At 45.4% G+C, this 12,817-nt stretch overlaps 1 protein-coding gene across 1 annotated transcript in view; it reads left to right on the forward strand.

Annotated features, from left to right (window-relative positions):
- NDE1 (nudE neurodevelopment protein 1) overlaps positions 1-12,817 on the forward strand; it is an 86,604-nt gene that overhangs the window by 32,600 nt on the left and 41,187 nt on the right. Inside the window, exons 5-7 of the mRNA XM_063934368.1 lie at positions 6,069-6,205; positions 7,481-7,660; positions 10,270-10,367. Coding sequence (XP_063790438.1) covers positions 6,069-6,205; positions 7,481-7,660; positions 10,270-10,367 — 415 coding nt within the window. The remainder of the gene's footprint in view (positions 1-6,068; positions 6,206-7,480; positions 7,661-10,269; positions 10,368-12,817) is intronic.

Below are 12,817 nucleotides of genomic sequence, written 5' to 3' on the forward strand. Positions count from 1 at the left end.
ACATGGGTATCCCAAAAGCGATTATACCTACCATGCTTCGAACCCAGAAGCTGGTGACAGCTGCAGGCTACCACCTCATTTGGAAGTCTCACATGGCATGGTGTGAGGCAGGGGGTTCTCCTCTACTTCCAGCTTTCCCGCCTTCTCTATCTGCAGGCTGGGCTGGATGCTGGTTTTCGTCTGGGTTCGCTGAAGGTACAAATATTAGCCTTGTCTATTTTTTTTTTCTTTCTCTCGCGTCCTAGAGGATGCTGGGGTCCACATTAGTTCCATGGGGTATAGACTGGTCCTTTGGGAGCCATGGGCACTTTAGGAGTTTAATAGTGTGGGCTGGCTCCTCCCTCTATGCCCCTCCTACCAGACACTGTGCCCGGTGGAGCCGGTCACAGCTAGGAGAACTAAGAGTTTTTCTAGTTTTATTGTTTTTTCTTAGAGTGTTAGGTATAGGGAGGCTGCTGGCAACAGCCTCCCTGCTTCGTGGGACTTAGGGGAGTGGTAGGATCCTACCCTATAGGTTAATGGCTCCTATCTCCGCTGACAGGACACTGAGATCCTGAGGGTGCTGATCGCAAGCCCACGGGGCGACTGCTCACTCCCGCAGCACGTCCGCCACCCCCTAACAGAGCCAGAAGATGGAGTGGTGAGTATGACGCCGGTGCCCCGGTAAGCGAGTCACCGGCGGGAAATGGCGGCACAGGGGTAGGAGCGCAGCGCTGACAGGCTGCGCTCCGGAGCGCTCAGCGGTACTGTAGTGGGGCGCCCTGGGCCTGCGCAATACCCTACTCTGGTCAAGTATAGCTTACAAGGTCTAACACACTGTTTGCTGCAGATTTACCTCAGGCCAGTATAATCTCTAAGTGCGGGAAGATGCGCCATTACAGGGGGCGGGGCTTCTTCCTCAGAGCGGATCCAGCACTCCCCAGCGCCATTTTCTCCCTGCAGATCACACTGAAGAGACGCTGACAGGGAGTGCTGCCCTCCACAACTCCAGCATACCTCTGCGGTACCAGGGTGTTATAGACAGGGGGAGTGAGATATTAACTGTTTAATCTATTAAGGTTATTCAGTCAGCGCCGGCTGTTTACTGTATAAACTGCCTACTGGGGCGCTGTGTCGCTGGCTCCTTGTACTCTGGGGGAAACTGTGTCTGACTTTTTCCTGTGTGTGTGTGTCTGTTCGTATAGCTCACATAAACATATCTAAAAACTATGTATCCTGTGCTGCAGAGTGTGTATCTTCTCCAGAGTCTATTCCTTGTACTCAGGACTGTATTATACTGTCTCAGCCTTCTGAATCCGAACCCCCATGGATGGATTCTATTAGGGGAATGATATCCCAGATTTTATCTTGGATAGCTCATAATGAGACTGAAACACAGGTTTTGAAAGTCTGTTGAGGTTTTGTCGTATTCAGCTCCCACTACCTCTTCAAAGACCCTACTTAATTACCCTAAGAAGCGTGCTCTTGCCCAGATGATGCAAGTTGACACGGATACCGACTCTGATACAAGGGACGGTGATGGGGCGATGCATCCCTTGCTAAAGTGGTGCAACTTATGATTGAGGCTATTAGGGATGTTTTACACATTACTGATAAGGTACCTGAGCCTACAGAGGAGACTTACTTTACTGATACTAAGAAACCCTCAGTTACATTCCCTGCGTCTAAGGAATTAAACGCATTATTTGAAAAATCCTGGGAAAACCCGGAGAAAAAATTCCAGATTCCAAAAAAGGTTCTCATTGCTTTTCCTGTCCTCCTCAGGGAAAGGAAAAAGTGTGAAATCCCGCCTGTTCTGGGTGCTTCTGTGTCTAGGTTGTCTAAAAAAGTGGTTTTACACTCAAATTTTTATACACCGCTACTGGCGTAGCTTTAAAGCCTACTATTACTTGTGCGTGGATTTCTAAAGCCATAGTAAAGTGGTCAGGCACAGTACTAGAGGAATTAGATTTTATGGATAGAAGTGACATTGAATTGTTCTTAAGTCACATAGTTTCATGGTGGAGGCCATGAAGTACCTTGGCCATCTCAATGCGAGGGCTTCTTCCATGGCTGTCTCAGCACGCAGGGGACTCTGCTGTGCCAATGGTTTGCGGACGCGGAATCCAAGAAGAGTGTGGAGAACCTACCCATCACAGGTCAGGCTCTGTTTGGTGAAGCGTTAGATGCGTGGATCTCCATGGCAACTGCGGGTAAGTCAACATTCCTTCCCTCAGCTACACCACCTGCTAGGAAATCTTATCCTACGTCTACCACGCAGTCCTTTCAGACCACGAAAGCTAAGAAGTCTAAACCCCCTTCCACTTTCTTTAGAGAAGGTTGGGGGAAATCCAGAAAACCTGCACCAACAGGTTCACAGGAACAGAAACCCGGTTCTGCTTCCTCAAAATCCTCGGCATGATGGTGTACCTCCCAGCCTGGAGATCGGGCAGGTGGAAGCAAGATTAAGAAATTTAAGTCATGTCTGGGCGTCATCGGGCCTAGACCCCTGGGTACAAGATATTGTTGCACAGGGGTACAGACTGGAGTTTCAAGAACTCCCCCCTCACAGATTCTTCAAATCAGGCTTACCAGCTTTGCTGACCGAAAGTGCTATCCTACAGGAAGCCATTCAAAAATTACTAAGTTCAAATGTTATTGTTCCACCTCGCTTAACGAACCAGGGTTATTACTCAAACCTGTTTGTTGTACCGAAACCGGACTGTTCGGTCAGGCCAATATTAAATCTAAAGTCATTGAACCCTTATTTGAGGGATTTCAAATTCAAGATGGAGTCTCTGAGAGCGGTGATCTCAGGTCTGGAGGAGGGGGAATTTCTAGTATCCCTGGATATCAAGGATGTGTACCTTCACATTCCGATCTGGCCGCCTCACTAGGCTTATCTCCGATTTTGTGCTGCTGGACGGTCACTATCCGTTCCAGGCACTGCCGTTTGCCCTTTCCACGGCAACTAGGGTGTTCACCATGGCGGAGATGATGCTACTTCTCCGAAAGCAGGGCATGAACATAGGGGCAGATGTATTAACCTGGAGAAGGCATAAGGAAGTGATAAACCAGTGATATGTGCAAGGTGATAAAGGCATCAGCCAATCAGCTCCAATATGTAAATTAACAGTTACGATCTGATTGGCTGGTGCCTTTATCACCTTGCACATATCACTGGTTTATCACTTCCTTATGCCTTCTCCAGGTTAATACATCTACCCCAATATTCCTTATCTGGACGATCTGCTGATAAAAGCGTCTTCCAGGGAGAAGCTGATACAGATCATTGCTCTCACAACTCTACTACTCCAGGATCACGGGTGGATCCTGAATCTTCCAAAGTCGCATTTGGAGCCGACAAGGAGACTGTCCTTCCTGGGGATGATCCTCGACACGGAAGTACAGAGGGTGTTTCTGCCGTAGAAGAAAGCGTTGGTGATGCAAGCAGTGGTCCGGGATGTCCTGAATCCATCCCGGGTATCTGTTCATCAGTGCATTCGCCTTCTGGGAAAGATGGTTGCCTCCTACGAGGCTCTACAGTACGGAAGATTTCATGCACGGTCTTTTCAGCTGGATCTCCTGGACAAATGGTCGGGATCTCATCTTCACATGCACCAGAGGATACGTCTGTCGCCGAAAGCCAGAATATCACTCCTCTGGTGGCTGCAAACTTCTCACCTACTAGAGGGCCGCAGGTTCGGGATTCAGAATTGGATGCTCCTAACCACCGATGCAAGTCTCAGAGGTTGGGGAGCGGTCACCCAAGGGGAAAACTTCCAAGGAAGGTGGTCAAGTCTGGAATCCATCTTTCCGATAAACATTCTGGAACGAAGGGCCGTGTACAACGCTCTACTGCAAGCGGCACATCTTCTGAAAGATCAGGCCATTCAGGTTCAGTCGGACAATGTAACGACAGTGGCCTACAACAACTGACAGGGCGAAACGAAGAGCAGGGCTGCAATGTCAGAGGTAACAAAATCATCCTCTGGGCGGAAAAGCACGTGGTGGCGCTATCAGCAATCTTCATTCCAGGAGTGGACAACTGGGAAGCAGTGTCTGCTGAGGAAGTCCATCTCCTTCCAGGAGAGTGGGGCCTCCACCCGGAGGTGTTTGCAGAGGTGATAAGTCTTTGGGGCGTACCTCAAATAGACATGATGGCCTCACACCTCAACAAGAAGCTTCGGAGGTACTGTTCCAGGTCGAGGGACCCACAGGCAGTGGACGCCCTGGTAACTCCGTGGGTGTTCAAGTCGGTGTATGTGTTCCCTCCACTTCCACTCATCCCGAGGATTCTCAAAATAATAAAAAGAACAAGAGTTCAGGCGATCCTCATTGCTTCGGACTGGCCAAGACGGGCTTAATACGCGGATCTACTGGAGTTACTGTTGGAAGATCCAAGGCCTTTTCTTCTTCGAGAGGACCTTCTGCAACAGGGGCTGTTCACTTATCAAGACTTACCACTACTATGTTTGACGGCATGAAGGTTGAACGCCAGATCTTGGCTCGGAAGGGCATTCCGAACAAAGTTATTCCTACCCTGATACAGGCTAGGAAAGGAGTAACGTCTAAACATTACCATCGAATTTGGAAAAAGTATGTGTTGGTGTGAATCCAAGAAGTTTCCTACGTTGGAGTTTCAACTAGGGCGGTTTCTCCTCTTTCTGCTAGCAGGTGTTGATGTGGGCATGAGGTTGGGCTCCATAAAAGTCCAGATTTCAGCCTTGTCCATTTTCTTCTAGAAACAATTGGCTGCCCTCCCTGAAGTTCAGACTTTCTTGAAAGGGGTTCTGCACATCCAGCCTCCCTTTGTGCCTCCTATGGCACCTTGGGATCTTAATATGGTGCTGCAGTTCCTGCAGTCGGATTGGTTCGAACCTTTACAGGAGGTTGATGTCAAGTTCCTTACTTAGAAGGTGTCACACTGTTGGCATTAGCATCTGTGTGTCGGAATTGGGGGCATTGTCATGCAAGAACCCCTGCTTGATTTTCCATGAAGATAGAGCTGAGCTCAGGACGTGTCAGCAATTTCTTCCGAAGGTTGTGTCTGTTTTTCACATCAACCAACTTATTGTGGTGCCAGTGGCTACTGACTCCTCAATTACTTCAAAATCCTTGGATAGGTGTAAGGGCTTTGAAGATTTATGTGAAGAGAACTTTATGATCCCAACACGGTTGGGTGGCCTGCTTCTAAGCAGACCATTTCTCGCTGTATCAGGTGTACTATCCAGCATGTTTATTCTACGGAGGGCTTGCCGTGTCCAAAATCTGTTAAGGCCCACTCTACTCGTATAGTGGGTTCTTCCTGGGCGGTTGCCCGGGGTGTCTCGGCTTTACAACTTTGCAGAGTGGCTACTTGTCAGGATCGAACACGTTTGCTAAGTTCTACAAGTTCGATACTTTGGCCTCTGAAGACTTACAAACTGAGCTCCAGTGCCTGGAGGCGGGGCTATAGAGGAGGCGGTGCAGTGCATCCTGGGAAAAGTCAAATCTTTAGCCTGTTGGTGCCTCGGATCAATATCCAACTCTACACCCCGATGTTATTCCCTGTGGAATACCAGTGTACCCTGCTACAGAAAAATATATTTTTAACTGAAAGTAGTGGGGTTACAGGGTTTCATCTGGAACTGCCATTAACCAAATATTCTAAACCTGTAACTTGACCTTTTATCAGAAGAAATTATGACTGACCCCATTTCAAAGGATGGTGCTTCGTATTGGAGTTCAATATACACCTGATGAGTGTTTTTGCTTCCAGACATGCAGTTTCACTGCGGGGATTGAGCATCGACAATTAGCCAGCCAGACTCTGTAGAGGAGGGAACAATGCTGTAAATTCGGGTGTAATGTAAGACCAGTAGAACTGTACTCGCTTTTGTTCAGGAGCAAACCCAAGCAAGGAGCAGGAGAGTTATAGGGCGTTGTTAATTCTTGCTGTTTCATGTATCCTGCTTTTGTACATGGAAATGTAAACCACTAGTCAGTGCCTACCTGTTCTACTCAACTAGTATGCTTCACTTTGCATGTGCTTTACCCTACTTTCATGTTGTAGGGACTTCTAACTTACAGTTATCTACTTTTAACAGATCTACCATCACGTCATTGGAGGATTTTGAGCAGCGTTTAAATCAGGCCATTGAAAGAAATGCATTCCTTGAAAGTGAGCTTGATGAGAAGGAAAATCATCTTGAATGTATCCAGAGGTTGAAAGATGAAACCCGAGGTAAGATGATATCCTAGACACACATTTGGAATAGAAAACCGAGTACTGTCACATAGATGACCGTATTAAACCATTTTTTGTGTAAGATGCCTTAATGCTTTCCAGTGCTTTTAATGCTTAACTAAACTGCGAGGGAGTTTCATATAAGAAAGATAGATCATGGCATGCTGTAAATATTGCTAACAAAAAAGGATTCACTAAACACATTATTACAATCGTAATTCACAGTTTATACTGTAATTGTTACATCATGCTTTATTAAACATGCCAAAAATCTGAAGCATGCCTTTTATTTAACTGCATTGGTAGCCATGGATTCAAAGGGTATTTCACTTTCCCTTTTAAGCAGTGGTTTGCGTTATTTTTTTTCCATTTTTTTTATTTTTATTTTTTTTTCCGTTTTTTACAGCAATCCGCGGGATGTAATGGAGTCTGAGATCGTCGGAGGTGCGGGATGCCGGGCAATCAAAAAATTGTCCCTCGGGCAATCCCTGACTCCATTACATCCCATCGTACTGTGTATGTCACACATTGACTTGTGAGTGTATAAAGGCTGCAGTACAGTGGCTTATACTTCTGTGGTTTACTGACTCATCAGCCAACAAATATACCATGTGATCAGTGTTACCCCTGAAGCTTATGAATAGAGGGACTAATTCAGAGCCGAACGCTGCACCGACAGCAATCGCACTCTGAAGCCCTAAGTGCTGAGCGTGCGCACCCAGTGAGATGCGAAAGCATGTCACTGGTGCGATTGCCTCTGCCTAAATAACAGGCAGAGGTGGTCATGGGGCAGGAGGGGACATGCCAACGGCATTAGAACGCCATTGGCGTGGTCTGGACATGCAGGTGTCTCCGGACGGTTGCTTGGACGGGCCGCGGCAGTCGCTGCGACCCAGAACATGGCATGTAACCGCCTGCCAGACCAGCTAGGCTGCTGCTTGGTGGGTGCAAAAGCATCACCGCTGTGCAATGCTTTCGCACCTATGCAGGGCTGACTAGCCCTGTACTGGGCGTCCCCCCGCATGTCAGAGAAACTGATCGCAAATTTAGCACATCAACGATCCGGTCTGAATCCCCTCCAGAGTTTGTGGTATTCTGATTTTCCCTTGCAGTTTCAGTTCCATATTTAAAGAGGTTGTTACTTTCCCTCCACTAACTGAGCCTGAAGTTGCCTAGTACTGAATGGTGATCATTTTATATTTCTAAAACTTCATAATACTATCCTAATTCTGTATTTCATTACCTGAAACTTTGTATATTTGTGAATTGTAGACTTAAGACAAGAGCTAGCAGTTCAGCATAAGCAGGAGAAAGTGAAACCTGTTACAAATGATGGCCCAGAAGCTGAACGCATAGATACAGCTGTCCAAGCTTCTCCATCTCTTCCATCAACACCTGTCGGTCACCGAGGGTCAATATCTGGATTAAGCTTGCCAATGCAATTCAGAACATGTAAGTAGACCGTTCATGATGGTTAATACCTGTAGAAATAATTGAAAAGTGAGGCCCAAACTATGACTAGTGCTTCCCATCTTATATTAGGTGAATGTTTAATGCTAATGTGTTGTCGTTAGTTGGTTGTCTGATAACTGGGTCTTTCCACATCGGATCACCCCAAAAAAAAAAAATTTAAATGTCCGCCACCCATCTCAGATTTTATTTTAACTATTTATTTATTTAATAAGAGGATGTAAAACAAAAACATTTTTTGCCACATATCTCGACTGTCTGTTAGTTTCTGAAATATTGATTTTTCATTGTATTAAAGCTATATATTCCAGTTTATTTGAAGTATCACAGTGTTTATTAAGGAATCACCACAAAATTTGGACCACTAAGGTAACTTTTCCTCCCAAATCCAAACAAAATTACTGTATCTGCCTTTTTTGTTTTGGGTTGCAGCAAAAATGCAAGCTTTTGGAAGAGAATTAAAAATACTAGGTTAAGGCAACATTAGATATCCCTTTTTTTTTTATAGATACTTAACAAAGGTATACATTACTACCACAAAAAAAATCAGAATGGTACTCCTATTTCATGGTGGAAGGAAAAAAAATCAAGCTGACATTCGATTACTGTACCGCATAACTTACACAAGAAACCATGCTGTTAAAATCCATACCAAAAAAGTGAGCAAAAGGCTATGAGATAACTTTCAGTTTCTGTATAGGATGGTTAACATAAATTGATGGGAAGGGGATTCCGTTTCCAAACTGGAACCTTCCAGAGAAAGAGAGGGAGACAACGATAGTCCACGTTTACAGATGAAGAAAAATAACTTGATTCTAAGAACTGAAGTTTCAAATGCAGTAACCAGTGATTCTGCAACCATCATGAGAAGGTACTGCTGTTATACTATGAAGAATTTCAGAAAATCCTCTGTAAACCTTTCTTGTTTTGCAAGAAAGAAGCCATAACAATCTTAAGAGTTGTGTCACTAAAGTGGGCCAAAGCACAGGGTGAGTGTCAACTTCATGCTGTTATTAAGCCAGGAAAAGAAACTTTGGCCAAACTGCAGAATTCAACTGTCACACTGTAAAGAACAAACGGGCATAGATATGCCAACCTGGAACATACATAGCAACAGTGTGTGATAACATTAAGTACATTGTGTATATATTATTCAGTGTAATGTGACGGAACAAGGTGTGCTGGTACACTTCGTGAAATGAAACCAACAAATGTGTTCTCCTGGCCTTCAAGAGATAAGTGTGTGTGTGTGTGTGTGTGTGTGTGTGTGTGTGTGTGTGTGTTTTTTTTTTTTTTTTTTTTTTTTTTTTTTTTTTTTTTATTATTCAAGTTTTATGTATAATAAGAAGTGCCTACTATCCAAGGAAGTACTGGAAGGCAGTTTACACAGTCCGCTGTCACTTTAAGAAAAATTACATGTCATTACAACAGATTACCAACCAGGGGAAATTAAAGTGATTGACTCGGCTTCTGTTATGTTTAAGTTTTTAAGTTTCATGGTTTCTTGTGTAAATAATGTATGCGGTAATCAGTAATCGAATGTCAACTTCATTATTTATTTTCTCCAACATGAGAAAGTTGCATGCTGCTTTTTTTATTTACTTATAATAATAATAATAATAATAATATTTTTTTATTTTTTTTTAATGTAGTAATGTTTACCTTTTGTTAAGCACCTTTAAAAAAAATGGTATATCGATCTGTTTTTAATTCTGTTTCAAAAGCATGCATTTTTGCTCTAACTTGAAACGTAAGTAGCGAAAATAATTTTGCTTTGCAGTTTTGGGTTCGGGTAGAAAAGTTACCTTGGTGTCTAAATTTCGTGCTGATTCCTTAATAAACACCCGTGATGCTTCAATTAAACTGGAATAAATAAGCCGCGATTTGTAAATAGTTTACTAAATTGAAAAATCAATATTTTGGAAAGTAATGGGCAGACAGTCAAGATATTTGTAAGAAATAGTAGGGTTTTTTTTCTGCCATTCTCTCCACTAAAACACTTTAGTAAAAATTTGAGATGGGTGGTGGATATAGCTGGTTGAATGGACGTGGAATGACACAACTGTTATTAGTTGGAAGATTGGGAACAGCCCCATGTACAATGCGTAAATGTCCCCTTTATAGCTAATCGGCCACAATGTTTTCACACAATGGAGTACAGGCTACATGTGTTTCCATTGGATCAGTGGGTCGAGTACTACTACAGTTCCACAATGTATGGAAGTAAGTCTTCTTGCAGTAGTAATACCAGCTTAATATAAAGTATTCTTTTTTTAGTAGTGGTTTTTCTCTTTATTTTGTAGCATGTTTCATAGCTGCTTCCAATATAGATGTGTTTACCCAACAGAAGTTGGAGCACTTTCCACAAGTAAATTCTTATGTCATATTGATGTGCTCTGTACTAGGAGAAGTGTAGTCTTTTTCATCTCTTATATTTCATAGGTTTACTGAAGCTATCAAGTGGGCCTCCAAGGGGACATAGTGAAGTCAGGGGAGTTTGCTTCAAGATATGTTCCTACAGAATTAATCTAAAATGGTTTGTTTCATCTGGGCTGCTTCCTGCGCTGACCATTTTCTGGCTTTTATTCCAGGTTTGGATGAAGGGTACAGTGGCAGTGGCACACCATTAACACCTTCCGCACGCATATCTGCATTGAACATTGTTGGGGATCTTCTTAAAAAAGTTGGGGTAAGAATTCTTATCCACAAATCATGTTATATGAAATTTTATGCTATTTGTAGAAGATCAATACTATACTGTATAGTACACCACTCAATGTACTGGGTTGCGGGGCACAGTGCAGCCGCCATCTAGGTACTGCAAGCGGCACTCACACTTTATTTATATACGTCATGGGGACTGATAATGTTTGACAAGTAAACAGTTGATCTGAATTTCTCTAACGTCCTAGTGGATGCTGGGGACTCCGTAAGGACCATGGGGAATAGACGGGCTCCGCAGGAGACAGGGCACTTTAAGAAAGAATTTTGATACTGGTGTGCTCTGGCTCCTCCCTCTATGTCCCTCCTCCAGGCCTCAGTTTGAATCTGTGCCCGGACGAGCTGGGTGCTACTTGGTGAGCTCTCCTGCTATAAGAAAGTATTTTGTTAGGTTTTTTTATTTTCAGAGAGATCTGCTGGCAACTGACTCTCTGCAGCGTGGGACTGAGGGGAGAGAAGCAGTCCTACTCACTGAAGATAGGTCCTGCTTCTTAGGCTACTGGACACCATTAGCTCCAGAGGGATCGTACACAGGATCTCACCCTTTGTCGTCCGATCCCGGAGCCGCGCCGCAGAGCCGGAAGACGGAAGCCGGGTGAAAGAAGCAAGAAGACTTCAAAATCGGTGGCAGAAGACTCCAGTCTTCAAACTGAGGTAGCGCACAGCACTGCAGCTGTGCGCTATTGCTCCCACATTAAATCCACATACTCCGGTCACTGTAGGGTGCACGGCGCAGGGGGGGGCGCCCTGGGCAGCAATTAGGACCTCTTGGCAAAAGTTGGGCATATATACAGTTGGGCACTGTATATATGCATGAGCCCCCACCATAATTTTACACAGAAATGCGGGACAGAGGCCCGCCGCTGAGGGGGCGGGGCTTCTTCCTCAGCACTCACCAGCGCCATTTTCTCTCCACAACTCCGCTAAGAGGAAGCTCCCCAGGCTCTCCCCTGCAGATTCACGGTAGAAGAGGGTAAAAAGAGAGGGGGGCACATAAATTGGGCGCAAAAACATTATTTCTCTGACGTCCTAGTGGATGCTGGGAACTCCGTAAGGACCATGGGGAATAGCGGCTCCGCAGGAGACTGGGCACAAAAGTAAAGCTTTAGGACTACCTGGTGTGCACTGGCTCCTCCCCCTATGACCCTCCTCCAAGCCTCAGTTAGATTTTTGTGCCCGGCCGAGAAGGGTGCACACTAGGGGCTCTCCTGAGCTTCTTAGTGAAAGTTTAGTTTTAGGTTTTTTATTTTCAGTGAGACCTGCTGGCAACAGGCTCACTGCATCGAGGGACTAAGGGGAGAAGAAGCGAACTCACCTGTGTGCAGAGTGGATTGGGCTTCTTAGGCTACTGGACACCATTAGCTCCAGAGGGACCAAACACAGGCCCAGCCTCGGAGCTCGGTCCCAGAGCCGCGCCGCCGGCCCCCTTACAGAGCCAGAAGCAAGAAGAGGTCCGAAAAAATCGGCGGCAGAAGACATCAGTCTTCAACAAGGTAGCGCACAGCACTGCAGCTGTGCGCCATTGTTACTCAGGCACACTTCACACTTCGGTCACTGAGGGTGCAGGGCGCTAGGGGGGGGCGCCCTGAGCAGCAATGTAAACACCTTGGCTGGCATAAATACACCACATATAACCCCCAGGGCTATATGGATGTATTTTAACCCCTGCCAGAACTCACCAAAAAGCGGGAGAAAAGGCCGCCGAGAAGGGGGCGGAGCCTATCTCCTCAGCACACGGGCGCCATTTTCCATCACAGCTCCGCTGGAAGGACGTCTCCCTGACTCTCACCTGTAGTCCTGCACTACAGAAAAGGGTAAAAAAGAGAGGGGGGCACTAATTTGGCGCAGTTTTGATACGAACAGCAGCTATAAAGGGAAAAGCACTTTTTATAGTGGTATTCCTGTCTATATATAGCGCTCTGGTGTGTGCTGGCATACTCTCCCTCTGTCTCCCCAAAGGGCTAGTGGGGTCCTGTCCTCTATCAGAGCATTCCCTGTGTGTGTGCGGTGTGTCGGTACGATTGTGTCGACATGTTTGAGGAGGAAAATGAGATGGAGGCGGAGCAGTTGCCTATTATAGAGTTGTCACCCCCTAGGGAGTCGACACCTGAGTGGATGAGTTTATGGAAGGAATTGCGTGACAGTGTCAGCTCTTTACGACAGACAGTTGACGACATGAGACAGCCGGCTACTCGGCTTGTGCCTGTCCAGGGGTCTCAAACGCCATCAGGGGCTTTAAAATGCCCGTTACCTCAAATGGCAGACACAGACACGGATACTGACTCCAGTGTCGATGATGAGGAGACAAACGTGACTTCCACTAGGGCCACACGTTACATGATTGAAGCAATGAAAAATGTATTGCATATCTCTTATAATACAAGTACCACTAAAAAGGGTATTATGTTTGGTGAGAAA

This window comes from Pseudophryne corroboree, chromosome 7 (assembly GCF_028390025.1).
Source record: "Pseudophryne corroboree isolate aPseCor3 chromosome 7, aPseCor3.hap2, whole genome shotgun sequence".
In the NCBI taxonomy this organism is placed as follows: domain Eukaryota; kingdom Metazoa; phylum Chordata; class Amphibia; order Anura; family Myobatrachidae; genus Pseudophryne; species Pseudophryne corroboree.